The sequence below is a fragment of the Hyaena hyaena genome, unplaced genomic scaffold (assembly GCF_003009895.1).
Source record: "Hyaena hyaena isolate Hyena2069 unplaced genomic scaffold, ASM300989v1 scaffold_135, whole genome shotgun sequence".
NCBI lineage: Eukaryota > Metazoa > Chordata > Mammalia > Carnivora > Hyaenidae > Hyaena > Hyaena hyaena.
The window spans coordinates 1,268,428-1,289,189 of NW_024080767.1; the positions used below are offsets into that span (position 1 = coordinate 1,268,428).

The 20,762-nt window shown below is 38.0% G+C and overlaps 1 protein-coding gene across 1 annotated transcript in view; it reads left to right on the forward strand.

The window, feature by feature from the left end:
- LOC120235688 (S-adenosyl-L-methionine-dependent tRNA 4-demethylwyosine synthase TYW1) overlaps positions 1–20,762 on the forward strand; it is a 201,939-nt gene that overhangs the window by 150,444 nt on the left and 30,733 nt on the right. The window contains exon 14 of the mRNA XM_039238105.1: positions 17,066–17,176. Coding sequence (XP_039094036.1) covers positions 17,066–17,176 — 111 coding nt within the window. The remainder of the gene's footprint in view (positions 1–17,065; positions 17,177–20,762) is intronic.

Consider the following 20,762-nt stretch of genomic DNA (forward strand, 5'->3'; position numbering starts at 1 on the left):
AATGTTCTGCATAAACCCTATAGCCAGTTTGTCAGGATCTATGGAATAGCTTGCTGACATTTTGTTTGAGATTATGTTGAATCTGTGGATCAAGTTCGGAGGAAGTGACATCTTAAAACAATATTGAGTCCTCCGATTCATGAACACAGAATATTTCTCCTTTTTTTTAAAACATATTTTTATTTCTATAATCAGACTTTTATAGTTTTTTTGCATCTAGATGTTATGTATAATTTTATTAGATTTATGTATCTGCCTTGTATTTTTGTGGTGCTGTTGTCATTTTTTTTTAAATTTCAAATTCCAGTTATTCATTGCTGGCATATAGGAAAGCCGTTGGCTTATATATAAATCTTATATCCTGTGATCTTGCTTTTCTCACTTAGTAGTTCTAGGTGGGTATTTTGTTCATTTTTTTCAAATAGAAACAGTTTTATTCCTTTCCCATTTATATACCTTTTATTTCTTTTTTTTGTCTTATTGTATTGGTTGGGTCTTCTGGTACCCTGTTGAATAGGAGTGGCAAGAAGGAGCATCCTAGCCTTATTCCCAGTCTTCGAGGAGGGGAGAAATATCCAGTTCCTCACAATAAAGTGTCATATTAGCTGTAGGTTCTTTGTAGATTCCTTTATTGTTTTGTGGAAATTCCCCTTAATTTCTGGTTTGCTGAGGATTTTATCATGAATAAATGTTGGCTTCTCTCAAACACTTTACTGCATTAATTTATATGATCCTATGGTTTTTCTACACTAGCCTATCGATGTATGATGTTGAATTTTTTGAATACTGAACCAGCTGGTCAGCATGTGTATAATTATTTTTAAACGTGGTTTGATTGCTAATGCTTTCTTTTTAAATCTATGCTCATGAGAGATATTCACCTCACTTTTCCTTTTTTAAATGCCTTTATCTGGTTTTGATATTAGAGTAATTCTGGCCTCAGCATTCCATGAGAAGTGGTACCTCTGCTTCTGTTTTTCTGGAAGAGATTGTGGAGAATTGATAGCATTTCTGGCATAGATGTTTGGTAGAACTCATTTGGGCTTAGGAGGTTATTCATTATTCATTCAATTTCTTTAATATACATAGCCCTAATCATATGATTTCTTCTTGTATATTTTTGGTCTTCACAGAATTTGTCCATTTCATCCATGTTATCAAATTCATGGGCATAGTGTTGAGTATTACTTTTATTATTATTTTGTTGTCTGTCAGATCAGTAATGATGATCCCTCTTTTTTTGATCTCAGTAAATTATGTCTTCTGTCTTTTTTTCTTGGTTCATGTAGGTGGAGGCTTATTGATTTTAAGTGAGTTTTCTTTCTTCAGAGAACTGTGTTTTGGTTTGTTGATTTTTCTCCATTGGTTTTCTCTTTTCACTGTCATTGATTTCTGCTCTAATTTTTATTATTTCTTTTCTTCTACTTGGTTTAGGCTTAAATTGCTCATCATTTTCTACTTTACTAAGATGAAGACTTAGGTTATTGATTTTTTTTAATTTAGGACTATGTCATGATCCTTTGTGCAATATTCTATTATACTGAGTTTAATTGGTACATAGTCATTCATCAAGTGGGTTTGCTGTTATTTTTTTTAACCCATCTACTAATAAATACTGTAAAAACCTATGTACATCTTTGCTCATATTTCTGATTCCTTAGAATAAATTCTAGAAGACAAATTCCTGGGGCAAAAGACTACAGTTATAAAGGTTTCAAGAAGATATTGCCAAATTTACTGTGTAGTAATAAGCTTGTATCACATGGACTGGTCATTTCTGTGCATTCTTGCCAACTTCGCATATTAATATTCTATCATTACTCAGCTTTATGAAACAAGAAAGTTTTCTTATTTTATGTGTATTCTTGTCAGTCTTATTTTTAATGTAATTTTCTTTTTGTTGATGTGTAACATAGATCACTAAAGCATGCAAATCCTAAGTGTACAGCTTGATGAATTTTTAAATAAAGTCAATCCACCTGTATAATTAATACCCTAAAGGTCTCTTTCATGTCCCTTCCACACTATCCTTCATCTCCCAAAGTAACCACTATTCTGAATCATTAAATATGCCCTCTTTTATTTGGTCTAGCTTCTTTAGTAGCATTAGATCCATCAAATTTATCCATGTAATTGTACATAGCAATAAGTAGTTTTTTCACTGATCTATAGAATTCCATTGTAAATATTTCACAGTTTTTTAATTCATTGAACTGCCGATGAGCATCAAGGTATGCTCATCAGCTCATCAGCTTGTGTCTATTGTGAACATTGCTACTTTGAACTTTTTCTTTCTTTCCTTTTTTTTTTTTTTTTTTACCAATGCCCATTGTTTTAATGTGCATTTAATTGTGACATTAAAATAATTTGCTATATTTTAATTGACCCTTTGTATGTATTCTTTTGTGAAATACTGTTTCAGTTCTTAACCATTATTTTCTTTTGAGATGTTTATGATTTTCATTAACTTGCAAATGATTTTTATTAAGGACCGAAGATCTCTTTCTATGTGCATATGTATACACACATACACGTATATATGTGTGCATATCTATTTTTTTTATAGTTTATTTTTGAGACAGAGAGAGAAGAACATGAGTGGGGGAGGGGCAGAGAGAAAGACACACACACAGAGTCTGAAACAGGCTCCAGGCTCTGAGCTGTCAGCACAGTACCTGATGCGAGGCTTGAACCCACAAATCACAAGATCATGACCTGAGCCGAAGTCGGACACTTAACCGACTGAGCCACTCAGGCGTCCTATCTGTTGAGTTTTTTAAAGGTGGGGATTCTTTTCCCCCTGTGTTAATTGACTGCAGCAACATTAGTTGTTGAATAATTCATTCTCTACCCCACGATTTGTAATGGCTGCCTGTTGTAATCAAGTTTTCACGTATTCATGGATATTTCTAAACTTTCTACTGTGTTATATTGATTATTCTTTCTTGTCTCATTGCCACGTGGTTACTATAGCTCTATAAGACTTGATATTTAGCACCAAAGACCCCTCTTCCTTCTTCAAAATGATTTTTCTTCAAAATTGTCTTGCTTATTTTTACTGCCTTGCTACGTTTTCATATTTATTTTAGAATCAATTTGTCAATTCTCATATACACACACAACTTGGGGATATTGATTGGAATTGCATTTAATTTGGGAAAGTTGCCATTTTTATGAAGTCATGTCTTCTGTTTATCACTTATTTTAAAGTTGCCTGTGCTATCACTTTCATTTTCTTTTACTAAAGTCTATCTTCTGATTGTAGATTACGTTGGCTGTCTTGGGGGATGTTAGATTTCCACACACCCTTTGGAACTATTTGCAGGCTCTTCTTGAGTACAAGGTTATTTTTGCCCCTAAGTGTTCCCCTAGGAGGCTGCTATGTCCAGTTCCTGCTCACAAGGCTGTTTCATTATATTTTTTTAGTTAGTTTTATCTAATTTACTTTACTTTTCTTTTTTTTTTAAATGTTTTATTTATTTTTGAGAGAGACAGCGTGAGCAGGGGAGAGTCAGAGAGAGAGGGAGTCACAGAATCTGAAACAGGCTCCAGGCTCTGAGCTAGCTGTCAGCACAGAGCCCAACGCGGGGCTCGAACCCATGAACCGTGAGATCATGACCTGAGCTGAAGTCAGACGCTTAACGGACTGAGCCACCCAGGCGCCCCTATCTAATTTACTTTTCATTTGTCATTTTACCTATATTGCCATGGGGATGGTTCAAGAGATGAACTTGAAGTATCCTTTTGACTATGTGTCCATTGTATGTACTATTTGGTAAATAATGCAAATTAGATAAGTAAGGATTTTGGATGGAAGACTAAATTTTTGGCAGTTTAGTATTTGTATAGCAAGTGCCATCCACCCTTCTTCCAGGCTCATCTTGCTGTCATTCCAGACTCACTTTCTTATGAGTCAGACCTGAGGTAGAGTGCTGTATACACAGGCACATCTTGTCACTGTTAAGCTTTGCAGGGAGGAAATTTTATAGGTTTACTTCAAGGACTTACTCACCTTCTAATGAGTCATTTTTTTCCTCTGGAGCCAAGTTTAGGCACAGGGAGGGTAATTGGTGGGTTAAAACAATTCGAACATTTCTTAACTACAAAAAGTTTGCATTTGGACCGTTAATTCCCCAGGAAGGGAGCTTTTAATATCTAACATTTGGTACTTAAACCCATGAATTGTTACAAGTGATATTTCTGGAGAAATGGATCTATGGGATTTATTGATTTTTTTAGGGCTGTATGGTTTTTGGCTGTTCCATATTCCTTCCAGATTTACCTTCTCTCAATAGTTCTGTGAGATGCGGTTTGGCTATATTGAGGTAACCTTCTCATTCCATCGTCACGCTTTGGATTCAGGTGTTTCTGTCTGTGTCTGGAGGATGATGGATAGACTCTGCCTGTGGGAACGTTGCCAGAGATTATACTTTCTTGTCAATATCTGCAGACATCCAAGTCGATGCGTTGCTTCAGTGATAGGAGTCTGTGTACGCACTCCGGTTGTAGGCAGTAACATGATCTTCTGCCTCTTGATTTTTATGACATTGTTTATCTGCCTTGTATTTACTCCTCTGTAGATAGGCTACCTGTCATTCACCATGTGGTTGTGGCTTTAAACTTCTCAGTACAGTTGTTCTCTCATGTGAAAACCGGAAAGAGTGGCCCTAGGGTTTTGTGCTCAGCTCTTGCTTCCTGCAGAAGCCTTGCCATTTATTTCTTCTTCTTCTCTTAGTTTTGTTTTGTCTTTTTTCTTTACATTCTCTCTCTTTTCTTAATCTGTTTCCAAAATTATTATTCCCATTCCTTTTCCTTGCATTCCCAGGTTGTAAGTTTCTATGTTAGTGGCTCTCAGGACACAGGGCATGTTCACATGGTGAAAACTGTCCTGTTAAAATGCCCGTGAAGCTGCCCCTTCCACTTTCTCGCACCCTCCAAAGGATGGAGAAGCACTGCTCCCTACTACTCTTAGGCTTTTCGCAAGTGCATATATTCTGCTTTTTAAAAAACCCCTCTAATGGTAATTCCCCCCCCTGCTATTGAGTATTTATTTTACAATCTTTCCATGTTTCCTTCAGTTGCCAATGCTCTTAGCCCCTGTTGTCTTTTGCCTTTTGCACTTCTGAGCTTTCTCTTTTTGTGGTTTCTCAGGAGATGAACCATTTTTGCCCATTTGTCTGTTATTGCATTATAATATGTTGTTGTGTGTATGGACTATTCTGTGTCTATATGTATATCACATATACGGTTTCACCCTCTTCTTCCTCCTTCACACAGGCAACATCTTCCTGCATATTAACCACGTTGCCAGGAGGACGTCAAGTCCTTCTTTCTTTTTTTGCTATTGTAAGTAACTTGTGGAGGTACATGGCCCATCTGACTCTGGGTGCACACTGTCTAGTAGTCCATTGATGTGCGTGGTCTTCTGAGGCTTTAGTGAACCTAAGGCAAATCTTTTTCTATATCCTTTATTACCGAATTTCTGGTTTTTGAGCAGCAGAATTTTGTTTAAGCCATCTGCTATAATGGAGAGTTGAGATCAGAAATATCAAGAGACTGTTAAGCTGATTGAGTCTCCTCTCAAGAGTCAGTACTATTTAAAAATGTGTGTGTGTGTGTGTGTGTGTGTGTGTATACATGTTTTCTGATCCCAAAACTTTTGTTATGTTTCCTTCCAAGCCTTATTTAAGTCATTAATACCATCATATAGGTACAGTTTTGTTTTCAGCTTTTTATTTTTTATTTATTTATTTATTTTTTTAATGTTTTTATTTATTTCTAGGAGAGAGAGAGAGAGACAGCGTGAGCAGGGAGGGTCAGAGAGAGAGGGAGACTCAGACTCTGAAACAGGCTCCAGGTTCTGAGCTGGCAGTCAGCACAGAGCCCGACACGGGGCTCGAACCCACGAACCGCGAGATCATGACCTAAGCAAAAGTCGGACGCTTAACCGACTAAGCCACCCAGGCGCCCCTGTTTTCAGCTTTTTAAAAATTCAACACTGTTATGTAAAAATTATCCCTCATCATTAAGCATTCTTCTCACACCAGTTATTCCCGGTAGGAACAAGTACAAAAAAATAAGCCCCCTCCTCATTTCCTGCCCATTTCTGAAAATCACATCTCCATTGAGCTCTTCTTTTGTTAGGAGTGTGTTTCTCTGCTATGTTAGGATTCATAACCACTGTTCTGAAATATCATGTTTAGTGTTAAATAGCTGTGTCCTAAATCATCTTGTTCTTTCTTGGGATTGAAGCTCTTGAGAATAATCTCTCATTATTATGAATAAAGCTGGAATGAACATTCTTATTTCTCAGTATTTGTCCACAATTTTTATCATTCCCAAAGGTGACATTTTTAGAAATGCAATTATTGGGTCAACCGATTTAAGTATTTTTCAGATTCTTTAATCATGTTGCTGTGTTACTTTCCAAAATGTTTTTACCGGATTTCGCTTTCACTGTCAGTGAATGCGTATGCTGTCTTGCTAAACTCTAGGCAGCATTGAATATTGCTATTTTGAAAAATCTTTGCCGATATGATAACCCAAAATGGTACCTCATTACTGCTTCAATTTGCATTTCTTTGATTACTAGTAACTCAGTACCATATTTTAGGAGACCATTTTATCTTGTTTTGACACAGCTTCAACTCGAGATCGTCTTGAATTGCAACTGTCAAGATAAATCACTGAAATTAAGAGCTGTAGTCCTGGGATATAATAACCTCAGCCAGAATATGTAGCACTGAAAGCTGCCTAATTAGAAACAACAGAAGTCTGTCCAACTCACAGCTATATATATTTTTTAAACTTTTTATTATAGATTTTTAAAACACCCAAGAGAAAAGAAAATAATAGAATGAATTCCTGTGTAACCACAGTCTTCACTTTGGCCACTACCGACACTCTTCATATCTTGTTTCACCTGTCTCCCCTCTGTTTTTGGAGTGGAGGAGGCATTGGAATATGTCAAGTCAAATAAATATATTACTTTACCCGTGAATACTTATGTAGAGAATGCCTCTTCCCAGAACTTTGCATATATTTTATCTCTAATAGGATTTATTACTGGAGTATCTCATAGGTACAGAAAAGTGCATAGAGCTTAAGTAGACAGCTTGGTGAATCATTACAAAATGAACACACCTCTGTATTCAGCAACAAGCTTAAGAATACAATATGAATATGAATACAATATGAAGAGCACCTTCAAGTCACCCTTTTGCACTGTTCATGTTCCCTCCTAGTTATCAGCCCCTCTTCTTTATTTTTATAATCACTGTCTTGACTTCTGACACTATAAGATAGGATTCCCTGTTCTTGAACTTTATAGAGATGGAATCACAGTATAGAATTGACCCTTGAGTAACCCTGGGGCTGTTACAAGTGCTGACCCCTTGTGCAGTTGAAAATCCATGTATAACTTTCACCCCCCAAAACCAGCTACTAGCCTGCTGTAGACTAGAAGTCTTACTGATAACATAAACAGTCGATGAACACATACTTTGTATGTTATATGTATTATAGACTGTATTCTTACAATAAATTAAGCTAGAGAAAGGCAAATGTTATTGAGAAAATCGTGAGGAAGAAAAAACATTTACAGTAGTGTACTGTAAAAAACTCATGTATAAGTGGATCTGCGCAGTTCAAACCCATGCTCAAGGGTCAACTGTATTTTGCTTTACATGCTTTTTAGATTAATCCGTGTTGTTGTATACAGCTGTAGTCTATTTCATTGCTATATTTCATTATGTGAATATGGTACAGTTAATTTGTTTTACTGTTGAAGAATAGTCACATCATTCCAATTTTTGGCTATTACAGATAATCATACTAGTAATATTCCTGTACATGTTTTTTGGGGTATGTATGTGCTTGATAATGTTGGCTGTGTATCTAGGAGTGGAGTTGCTGGGTCATTTGGTTTGCACGCATTCACCTTTAGTACATAATGCCAAACAATTTCTAAAGTAATGTATGAGCTTATACTCCAAATAGCAGTGTGGACCAGTTGTTCTTTCTTCATCCTTGCCACCAACTGGTTTTGTCATTCTTTGAGATAATATTTTCTTGTGGATCTAATTTGCATTTCTGTTGGGTCGCCTGGGTAGTTCAGTCAGTTAAGCCTCCAACTTCAGTTCAGGTCATGATCTCATGGCTCGTGAGTTCAAGCCCTGCGTCTGGCTCTGTGCTGACAGGTTGGAGCCTGGAGCCTACTTCAGATACTGTGTCTCCCTCTTTCTCTACTCCCCCCAGCCCCCAATGCTCTGTCTCTCTCTCTCTCTTTCTCAGAAGAAAAAACAATGAGTATCTGTTTATTTGTCATTTGAATCCCCTATTACGAGAAGGATACTTGTTTCCAGGTTAGTGTTCTCTGAGATTAAACCATAAAAACCACTCTTATTCAAGGCCATACAAGAACATTGATGGCTTTTGTTAATTTTTATTTTGCATTATCTTTTTCTAATTGGTGTGCAAGAGTTCTATATATATTGTAGATGTGAGTAAATATCTTTTTTCACTCTGTAGCTTATCTCTTTCTTTTATCATATCTTTTGATAAGGAGAAGTTGCTAATTTTAATGTAGTCCAGATAAACATGCTTTCTTTTCTGTTGAGTGTATTTTAAACTGTTGAAGAAAGTCATAAAAAAAAAAAAATAGCTCTACCAAAGAAGTATGGCTTTGGGTATTGGGAGATGATCTCCTGATTCTCAGAATATCCTATCTGATAGGAGTATCTTCATTTGCCTGGGGGCTTTGGCCACTGGACAGTCCAGAAATATGATTTATGTTGGAGGTTTTAGAACCTTATTAGTTTCATTATTAATTCCATTATTGGTTCCAATCTCCAAGGAACTAGTAACCAAAAGTATGTCCCTGAACCTCCAAGAGAGTCTGGAAAGCCAAGTTCTACCTTGTGGACAGTAAGTGATGGAGGCCCAGTAAAAATTCATGTGGGATTTTCTGGTTGGTGATACTCCTGATGAGAAATTGGCTGTTCAGATGAGGATCCCTTGTCTGTGCCCGTTGTTTGGTGCAAATATGTTTATAATTGTTATAGCTTGATGAATTAACTATTTTGTTAATATATAAGGACCTTTCTTGCCTCTTGTAGTAATTTTTTACTTAAAGTCTGTTTTGGCTATTATTAGCATATCCACCCCAGCTCTCTTTTGATTACTATTTGCATGGAATGTAATTTTCCCATCCTTTCACTTTCAACCTGTCTGTATATTTGGATCTAAAGTGAATCTCTTCTAGACAGCATAGAAGTGGTTATTTTAAAAAAATATATTCTATTTTTCAATGGGTAGTTTAGTCAACTTACATTTAAAGTGATTATTAATAGAGAAAGACTTGTATGATTTTTGTTTTCTTTATATTTTGCATCTTTTTTATTTCTCATTTCCTCTAGTACTGCCATTTTTAAAAAATGTTTTATTTATTTCTGAGAGAGAGAGACAGTGTGATCAGGGGAGGGTAACAGAGAGAGGGAGACAAAGAATCTGAAACAAGCTCCCAGCTCTGAGCTAGTTGTCAGCACAGAGCCCGATGCGGGGCTCGAACCCACGAACCGTGAGATCATGACCTGAGCTGAAGTCGGACGCTCAACTGACTGAGCTACCCAGGCGCCCCTAGTACTGCCATTTAAAAAAATTATTTTTCCCGGTGTTCCTTTTGATTCTCTTTTCATTTTATTTTTTGTATATATTTTTAGTTATTTTCTTAATAGTTCTGGAGATTACAACAAAGATGTCTAATTTTATAACAGTCTAGTTTGAATTCCTCCTAGATTAACATTAATAATAACCAAAAACTTTCTGTACATCTCTTGTCTTCCTCCTTCATGTTGTTAATTTCACAGGTTACATTTTTATACATTGCCTGCCCGTAACATAGATTTGTGGTTATTGTTTTGTATAATAATACAAATCACATGGGAAACAAAAAGAGGAGTTACCAACCAAAAATAAAATAATACTGTCTTTTATATTTATCAATGTAGTTACCTTTATTGGAGTTCTTTATTTCTACATATGGTTTCAGGTTGTTCTGATGTCCTTTCATGTCATCCTAAAAGACTCCCCTTACCATTTCTTCTAGGACAAGTCTGCTAGCTGAACTCCCTCAGCTTTTCTTCATCTGGGAGTGGCTTGGTTTCAACTTTATTTTTGAAGGATAGTTTTGCCAGGTATAATATTCTTGGTTGACAGTTTTTCCTCTCAGCAGTTTAGATATGTCATCCCACTGCCTCCTGACTACTATGATTGGTGATGGGAAATAAGAGAAATTGGCTTTTAATCTTATTGAGGATCTCTTGTACGTGATGAGTCACTTCTGTCTTGCTGCTTTCAAGATTTTTTGTCTTTTTTAAAATGTTTATTTATTTATTTATTTTGAGAGAGAGAAAGAGAAAGTACATAGGGGAAGGGCAGAGAGAGGGGGAGAGAGAGAATCCCAAGTAGGCTCTGTACTGCCAGCGCAGAGTCTGATGCAGGGCTCAAACATACAAACCATGAGATCATGACCTGAGCTGAAATCAAGAGTCAGACACTTAAGCGACTAAACCATCCAGCTGCTCCTCTTTCTTTGTCTTTTGACAGTTTGATTATAACGTGTCTCATATGAGTCTCTTTGAGTTTATCATTTTTGGAGTTTGAAGAGCTTCTTGGATGTTATATTTTTGTTTTTCATCAAATGTTTGAAGTTTTTGACCATTCTCTTTTCAAATATTCCTTTTGCCGTTTTTTTCTTTCCTCTTTTTTTTCGTAATGTGTATGTTACATACTTTGTGATGTTCTATGGGTCTTTAAGAAGAAATGTAAATAATAAGCCTACAATCATTCTCTTCCTTTTTGGGAAGTAAGCATTATTAGTGACTTGAAGTGTTTCCCTTAAATGATTTCTTTGCCTGCTGGATCAGATTTTCTGCACTAAATCATATAATCTTGTCTTTGCCCTCTTTCCTTTATCTGAATTTTCAGTTGTTCATTAAGGTTGAAATTGGTTACTTTATTTAGAGAGTAATACAATCACAGTTTTCCTGCTTATCTTTGAACTTAATGAATGTTTCATTTGGTTGCATCATGAGTTATATCTTTGAGTTTATTTTCTCATTCTTTGTTTATTTGACTTATCAGATTGATACATTTTGTTTTATCTTCCACAGATAGTATAAAGCTTAGTTTAAAGCTGTTTCAACAACAGGCATGGTTTCTAAGGAATTTGATAGGTTGCCCAACTTCTGGTAGAGGCATTAAATGTTCTTTGCTTTTAGAAACAATGGTCATCAGTGAGGGATTGTGTGTGTATTTTTTTTAAGTTTATTTATTTTTGAGAGAGAGCGCGCGCACACATGGGGCAGAGAGAGAGGGGGAGAGAGAATCCCAAGCAGGCTTCAGTGCAGAGCCCGACACGGGGCTCAATCTCACAAACTGCAAGATCGTGACCTGAGCCAAGATCAAGAGTCGGATGCTTAACCAGCTGAGCCACCCACGTGCCCCAGTGAGGGATTGTTTTAATTTTAGGTTGGTTTTTTTGGCTTTAAGTCATTCAGAATTAATTTTTCACAACCATACAATTTGGCCAATATTCAGTTTGGTTTTTTTTTTTTTAATGTTTTATTTATTTCTAAGAGAGAGACAGCATGAGCAGGGAGGGTCAGAGAGAGAGGGAGATACAGAATCTGAAACAGGCTCCAGGCCGTGAGCTGGCAGTCAGCACAGAGTCCGACATGGGGTTCGAACCCACAAACTGTGAGATCATGACCTGAGCTGAAGTCAGACCCTTAACTGACTGAGCCACCCAGGCACCCCTCAGTTTGGTTTTTATAAATTGAGAAGACAGTGCAAAAGGCATCCATTGTTGGGTCTTAACCCCTGCTGGTTTCCTGGTTCCTCTCCTCTTTTAGCATTACTACCGTCACTAGTTTTTCTGACTCTGGTTTTGTTTGTTTCTCAGAGTAGAATGTAAATTACACAACAATTGGCACTTGGCTTTGTTTGCCAGCACCTAGAATTGGGCCTGGCATAGAGAGGGACCCGGTGACTATTGATTGATCCCTGTGTACCCATGAATCTGTAGAGCTGCTGGCGGTGGTGGTGACGGTAGCTGAAATGTATTCATACCTTTCTTTGTGCCCGGCCATGTTCTAAGACCTTTGTTTCATAGTTCTTTTAACTTTACACGCATGCTACAAAATACTGGTACTAGCACTCTCCCCATTTTACAGAGGCAGAGAGTGCCTGCCTGAGCTCACACAGTGGATTCCAGAACCAAGAGCCGTAGCTTACTTGTTACCCTGTGGTTCTTTTTCCTCCTTTCTCCCAGCCTTCCTGACTACTCAGGCCTTTTCTACTTTGCACTTAAATCTTTCTCTGCCTCGGTTCCCTTTGATAAGCATTTTCTATTTCCCTTAGGCATTTTGACCTCAGTTTTCAGCCCATGTATTTTCAGTTCGTGTATTACTTCCCTCTAAGAAACAGCACAAGTTAAAACCCAAATTTAAAATCTGTACAAAGATCTGATCTAAAATTTCGAGGTGAACATCTAGGTCTCTTGCTCGAGATCAACCACGTTTGGTGTGATATTACTTTCAAAATTCTGTTCCCGTGTGTGTACCACTGGGGCAGGTTGGGGGGATCTTAGACCCTCAAACAGAAAATATATGAAATTATAAGATGCCAACTTCTTGACATTTTTGACAAATCACAGCCTTTTACATTGTGCATTGAACAGCAAGTAGCTGAACTGTTTACCTGAATTAAATACCTTCATCCTATTTTTATACTCTGTGGTATGACCCTGTACCTGTCCCTACTAGATAACATGTCACTTTCAGGAAATTCTGCAGTAATAACCTTTCCAGAACCCATGCAAATTAAAATTACTAAATCTACAAACTGAAAAAAATAAGTTTAATTCAAATTAAATGAATACAATCCAGTTTATACTCCAATTCTTTTTCTTTTTTAACAGAAGATAACAATGTTAAGTATTTCCTTTGCAAGGGAAATTCCAGCCTTCACCTTTCAAGCAACGTCTGCACCCAGTTTTTGTTTTAATCTAATCTAATTAGAGTCTACCACCCTTTTGTTCTTCTGTAGACCTTTGGAACTGCTTTAACTAATTTTAAACAGACTTTAAATAAAATCTCTGAAATGATTTCACTGAACAAGCTCCCCACAGACACAGCAAAACTCGGAATGCAAAGTCGATAATTTGAAGTAAGCGAATCAAATCCAGTAACATTCCTTTTCTGGTAACCCCATAATGTTTCTCTTTGTAACAATGTGATTATAAGTATGCTATAGATAAAAAGGCATGAAAATTAGCTATTCCTGCTGATCAAAAGATAAGAAGAAAAGGAAAAGGGAAGCCATAAAGCGAATGGAAATATTTCCAAGACCTTTATAACAGCTCTCTTACGGCCAGAACATGTAAAGCATTTGAAGAAAACAACTAGTAGGAAAAAGACAGCCCAAGAGAGAAATATTGAAAACACTTGAACAAGTACTTCACAAAGGCCGGCCTCCAAATGGCCAGAAACATAATCAACTTCTTTAAATAATCAGGCAAATACAAAATAAGATACAAAATAAGAGAATATAAAAGTGGCAAAATTGAAAGACTGACAGCTCCAAGTGTAGCTAGGGAAGAGCAACAGCTGGAGCCCTGAGACCCTGCAGGTGAAAGGACTGTAGAATCGCTTTGGAAACCAGGTTGACAAGATCTGCTGAAACGGCACAAATATACACATCCTGTGACCCAGCATTTCCACGCGTAGACGCATCCAAGAAAAATACGTGCTCTTGTGTGTCTCAAGAGTGAAGTGTAACAACACGGAGGGCAACACTATTTTGGTAGGACCCAAAGTGGAAAAACCCCAGCAACTTTCCCTAGTAGTATATTCATATAATGGAGATAACTGGCAGTGAGAATGTATCTGCAGCTGCGTACACCAGTATGGTTAATCTCACAAGCGTCAAATTCAGTGAAAGAAGCCAGACCTGAAAGAGTGTAAGTTATAATAGCATTTTATGCAGTTTCCTGAAACAGGCAAAATTAAACTCTAGTGTCATAAAAGTACAACAGCACTGTTTTAGAACAGCTAAAAAGTGGAGATGATCCAGATGTCTATCAGCGGGGTCGAATGGTCGAATACACTGTTGTATATTCAAATGATGGACCACTGGCTAACGAAGAAAATGAGCAGAAGTCAACATGCAGCAACACGGGTGGATTTTATAAAAATGGTGGGTGACCGAAGCAAGACACAAAAGAATAGTGGTTCCATTTATATAAATTCCAAACTTTTTCAAAAGTCTAAAAGTCCAATGTTCACCTCCGGATATTAGGTATCTTTGGGACAGAGGGAGCGGCTAGCATCTGGGTGATGGGTATTTTCTTTACGTTAACCCCTTTCGCTGTACAGATGTGTCTTCTGTACCTTTCTCTTTGTATGTTTTGTTTCCCAATTTAAAAAGGTTTAGCAAAGTGAGAGACGGCCATACTACTTGGGTTCACATGCCTGCTTTGCTGTTTTCCAGCTGTGTGACTTTGGGACATTTATTTGACAGCTCGAGGCCTCGATTTCACAATAGTGATGTGAAGATAATCATCAAACCTATTTTGTAAGATTCGTTGTAAAGAGTGGACAAATGTTGGACTCCTGGCTACGATGTTGAGCACTTACAACAACAGCTGGCATGTAGTAAAATGCTGAGTAATTGCTGACTCCTGTTCTTCTTATTGTTGGTGTTATTGTTGGTACCATTGCCAGTTTCTTTGTCCAAAGGAATTACAAACTCCCACTGGAGTTAACATTATATTATAAATCTATCATAGCTCTCCATGTCTTGAGTTTTTGTTTAGGTCTTTCAGAAAAGTTTATTTTATTCAGTGTCCATGTTATTTTATAAACTAATCACTAGATATTTTATAGATGTATTTCACAGTTGTAAGTGGAATTTTCCTTGCCTTGTATTTCATAATTGGCTGTTGCTGGCATAGAGTCGCTAATACTTGTTAGGGCTTACTGCCATCAGGCTGGATTCTAAGTTCTACATGGATTGAAGCTTTTAATCCTGTGTAGGACCCCCATGTTACACAGGCTAGAAACTGAGAGCAGGGAGATGAAGATAGCTAAGTGTGTGGTCTGGCCCCAGCACCCATATTCACTCCCCTGATCATGCTAGGCTGTCCGTTTTTATACTTTTCCTTAACATAATTTTTTAGTTGATTTTCTTAGGTTTCCAAGAAGCCAGTTACATCATTTGCAAGCAATTATTTCTTGAGGAGTGTCCAGTAATTCTTGGTGCCTTGCCTTATTGCTTTGATTTTTAACTTTCAGGGAGGTGTTCATAACAGTAACAGAGTGGACATTCTTCTGTTAGTCTGACTAAATGGGAATGCCTATATTTTTTATAAGCCACTGAGAATGACATTGACTATTTTCTGTTAAGGATGTAAGTTTTTTAATTGTTTAGTTTGCCAGATGGCTTTTGATTTGTTAATTGTTTTGTTTTCAAATTAGGGATGGCTTTTAAATTATATCAAATACCTTTGTGTATCTGTGAAGATGATCACATGTACTTTTCTTTGTTGAACTGTGTGACGAATTAATACATAGACACATATCAAATCACCTTTGCATTCCTAGAATTTTTAACATAGTGCTGAGTCTTATCTGCTAAAGTTTCTGTAAGATCTTGTATCTGTAAGTACAAGTGAGATTGGTCTGCCTTCTCTACCGTTTTTGTTAGGTGAATTCTGGCTATGTAAAGGGAATCTGGAAGATCTCTGTCTTTTCATGCATTATATACTATATTTTAAAATAATTTTTGAGAACATTTTCTGGTATGGCTGCCAAATACTGTTCATTGGAGATCTTTTCGTTTTGTTCCTTGCCGATCTCAAGTGTTTTCACTGATTATGGAACTCTTCAAACATAGACAGAAGTAGGGAGGTTGGTATCATTTTGTTCATCTCTCACCTCACTTCTTCTCTCAAGTATTTTGAGCCTTGCTACTTAAAGTACACTGTGCATTTTAGCTGGGAATTTGCTCCTGATGGATGTAGTCCTGCGTCCATGCGCAGATAGACGACACCACCTCTGCCCCACAGTACTGCTTATAGGCAAGCCCTAGATCCCACTCCCCACTCTTGCTTTAGATTTTAACCTCTTATTCGAGATGTTTCAATAACGCTTTGAACATTTGAAAAATTGTCTTGGGTCCTGGATGGGAGAGCTACAAAGTCAAAGGGCATAAACTTTTTTTTTTTTTTAATATTTTATTTATTTCTAGGAGAGAGAGGGAGACAGTGCGAGCAGGGGAGGGTCAGAGAGAGAGGGAGTCACAGACTGAAACAGGCTCCAGGCTCTGAACTGGCAGTCAGCACAGAGCCCGACGCGGGGCTCGAACCCACGAACCGTGAGATCATGACCTAAGCGAAAGTCGGACGCTTAACCGACTAAGCCACCCAGGCGCCCCGGGCATAAACTTTTTTAAAGCCTTTGATGTCTGTTGTCTAATTGCTTTTCAGAAAACCACTACCTCTTTTGGTTAAGTGGTAAACAGATGACAGTACTGACAGTTCATTAATGTGACTTTGCTGCCAATAAGAGATTATTAAAATGTTAAGAAAGCAGGAAAGAAGACTAGTTAGAAATTCTTATCATAAACACCTGAGTGATTGGTATGTGAAAGCCTGAAGGTTACTTGAATCAATTTTCAACAGTCTTAAACTTTTTGGTCAATTTACTGTTCCTTACTAAATCTAATTCAGTGTGTCATTTTCAAGAAACATTTGGGTGCCTAGCAGCATTAGAGATTATGAGTGAGGAAAGATATATGCCAATATCTGTGATTTTAAGAGGCTGATGGGAATCTTACTATATTGTTTTCAATTTTTTCATCTTGCCACAAAATATGACTGGCTTATCGAAGTTCTGGCTGAATTTCACATTACCTGGGTTCTCTATGGGATTGAAGAAATTTCAGAGTCTTCCTAGGTGTGACTTCCACCAAGATAAAAACAAAGCTGGCTTTTCCTTTGTTTCAGCAACAGCGTACTGTGTACAGGCTGACTCTAGTGAAGGCGTGGAATGTAGACGAACTCCAGGCCTATGCTGAGCTGGTGTCCCTGGGGAGTCCCGACTTCATCGAAGTGAAGGTAAGCTCCTGCCGGCCAATGCCATCCCGCTTCCTGCAGTGCTCTGTTGCCGTGGTGAAGTTAGTACCTTATACAACTCTACAGGAAGTCCCACATGTTTTATTTATTCGTTCGGAAATATTAATCAGCAACCTGGCACTGTTCTAGGCAATGGGGATAATAACAGTAGAGACGGAGCCTTTGCTTATATTTATTCAGAGGTAGACAATCAATGCAAAATGAATAAAAACTACATAGCAACATTAATATGCTGAGAAATAAAATTTTGTTATAGTGAGGAATTAGTTGGCTTTAATATAAACTTTTAGGGGCACCTGGGTGGCTCAGTCAGTTAAGTGTCTGACTTTGGCTCAGGTCATGATCTCGTGGTTCTTGGGTTTAAGCCCTGCGTCAGGCTCTGTGCTGACAGCTCAGAGCCTGGATCCTGCTTCAGATTCTGTGTCTGCCTCTCCCTCTGCCCCTCCCCACTCACACTCTCTCAAAAATAAACATTAAGAAACATTTTTTAATTAAAAAAAATAAACTTTTATCATGGAACATTTCAAACATACACAGAAGTAGAGAGACTGGTCTAATGACCTCCATCCATTCATTACCCAGCTTCAAAAACTACCAGCTCACAACTGTCTTGTTTCCGCTCTACCTCTGCCCATTTTCTCTGCCTTACCTAATTATTTTGAAGCAAACCCCCTCCCCACCAGCCCACATTATAAGACTCATCTATGACTGTGTATGCCTCTAAAAGGTACACACTCACTATAAACACTTATTCAGAATACTGTTCTCACAATTGACTAGTTTTAACAATTGTCTCTTAAGTACTAGAGATAGGAGGCTTCAGACTTGACTAACTATTTCTTCTTATTTAAACAGTATTTGTGTGGGGCGCTGGGTGGCTTAGTCGGTTAAGCGTCCGACTTTCGCTTAGGTCATGATCTCGCGGTTCGTGGGTTCGAGCCCCGCGTCGGGCTCTGTGCTGACTGCCAGCTCGGAGCCTGGAGCCTGTTTCAGTCTGTGACTCCCTCTCTCTCTGACCCTCCCCTGCTCGCGCTGTCTCTCTCTCTCTCTCTCTCCTAGAAATAAAAACAAAACAAAACAAAAAAAACAGTATTTGTGAATCTGGATCCAAATAAGGACCGTTGACTGCAATTGGATTATTTCTTTCTTAAATTTCTTTTAATCTGTTAGTTCCTCTTTCATGTGTTCTCTCTCCTCTGCTCCCCTCTCCCCCATACCAGTAATTTTGTTGAAGAAAATGTATCATTTATCTTGGCTACTTCCCTATGTCCATTAGATTTTGCTGATTGCTTGTTCCTTTGCCCCCTGTATTTCCTGTAGGTTGGTAGTTAGATCAAGAGAAAATTGATCAGGTTGAGTGTGTGTGTGTGCACGTGCTTACAGTTTAAGATTATTTAGTTGGTGCTATTGTATACTTACAGCAGGAGACGGTAACATCTGGTTGTCCCTGGCCTGTTTTGGGCAGGATTTCTTTGGGATGGATGCCTGTAAGTAGATTGCTGTGCCAAAGGGCAGGTATTGTTTTGATAGATATTGAGATGGCTCATCTCATGGAGGAGATGAGTTTTTTACGACTGATTCCTAAATAGTAAAAGCAGTGCAGTAATCAGGGGACCAGAGCATTTGGGGCAGATGGCACAAGTCAGGGTTCCCGTGTGATCTCAGGGGGGCAGTTGGAGTTGGCAGAGACACAAGATGTATCACAGAGGTGGGACGGGGCCAAATTTTGTTAGAACTTTCCAGCAAGAAGACTGGATTTTATACTAAGTTTAATGGTAAGCTTTTTGAATAGTAGGTATACTGGGTAAAAGTTTGAAGCTGAGAGTGATGTGGTCTGATGTATGGTTTTAAAAGCTCACCCTGCTGCTGTCATGGATTACAGAGCTCAGAGTGAGGGTAGTTATAAAGCAAGAGATGTTACGGCTTGGGGGAAGGTCATTGGCAATATAATTGGAGAGGAGTGGGTGCATTTGGGATAAATTGTGGAAGTGGTACCAATAGAGCTTGTTGCCAGATGAGATGCAGGCAGTGAAAGAACAAACGAAATCAAGAACAGCACCTGGATTTTGGCTTAAGCAGTTGTGTGGATGTGGAACAGTTCACTGAGGTGGAAAAGATTAGTGGAGGAGGGGAGGCAAGTTTGGGGAGCACTTTCACGAGTTCTCTGTTGGCCTTAATCATTTGAGAGATCTTTTAAATATCCACGTATAGGTTCAAATAGGCCAGAGGTTATATAAGCCTGGAGTTCTGGGGATAAGATGGGGCTGGCAGTAATCATTTGGAAGTCATCGGCATGCCATGGTAGTTAAAGCCATGGAGTGTTACGAGGCAAATGCCTTTTTTGGACAGCTAAGAATGCACAGAATGAGAAAAAGTGACCAGAAAATTTGCCCTGTCTCCCTCCAAAAGCCTGACCCTTGAGTGTATGTGTATGAAGTGGAATGTACTCTGTCATTTCAGAGGATAGTTCATTCTTACAGCTGTCTTTTAGTAAATTCAGCTTTCTGGTGGTATGCCTCCCGCCTGGAGGGGTGGGGAGGTGCGAACAGATGAAATATTGCTATCTGAATGTTCAGCATTTTATTCCTAGTCAGGTCAAAGACACTCTTTTCTTTTGAAATTGCTCTTAATTTTAAAAGGCTACTCTTGGCCAGAACGCTAATGATTCAGAGATGCAAACTACATCTGCAGTATATGTGTCAGCTTAAGAAAACCTTGCCAATGTCAGGGATTAATGGTGTTTTAATTTATGATTTGGCTATTAAAGAGTGCTATCCCCAGTGATGTTGGAGTAAAACTTCCATTATAAAGCAGGTTGGCTGGATCACACGGTCACCTTTTTTCTCCCTCCCTCCTTTCCTTCCTTCCTTCCTTGTAGTCATGTTTTCTATAATGCATAACATATTTTGCAGTCTGAAAAGAATCACCTGGTATTATTTTTAAAAGAAAGATGGCTGCTTTGTAAACAGTAGAATTCTGTGATGGGCATTTTTTAGTTTGACAGACTTTTAACGTAATGCCCTCTGTCTACAGCTGAGATGTTATAATAATATAGTTTGTTTCAAACAAGATTTCCATTTTTCTGTTTTACTCCTGCATTCAACAGATACCTTTCAGCTCTTTCTATGTGCTAGGCCTCATCAAGGCACCAGAGATAGACAATTTGATATGGATATGCTATTTGGGAAATGTATGGTCTTATTCAACAAGGCCAAGTCTACAGAAGTAAAAATCAGCCACTTGGAGAGATTTTATTTAAAAGTTCTTGAAGAAATGTATAATATAATCACACAAAAACTATCTTACATAAATGATAAAATACAGTGTCACAGATAACAGTCGTATCAGGGGAAAACATGGTGATGATCAGCTTGTTTCTTTTTTTTTTTTAGAATTTTATTTTATTTATTTATTTATTTTTTTACAAATAGTTTATTGCCAAATTAGTTTCCACATAACACCCAGTGCTTATCCCCACAAGTGCCCTCCTCCATGCCCATCCCTCCTTCCCCCCACATCCATCAGTCCTCAGTTTTTGTCAGCATTCGAGAGTCTCTCATGGTTTGCC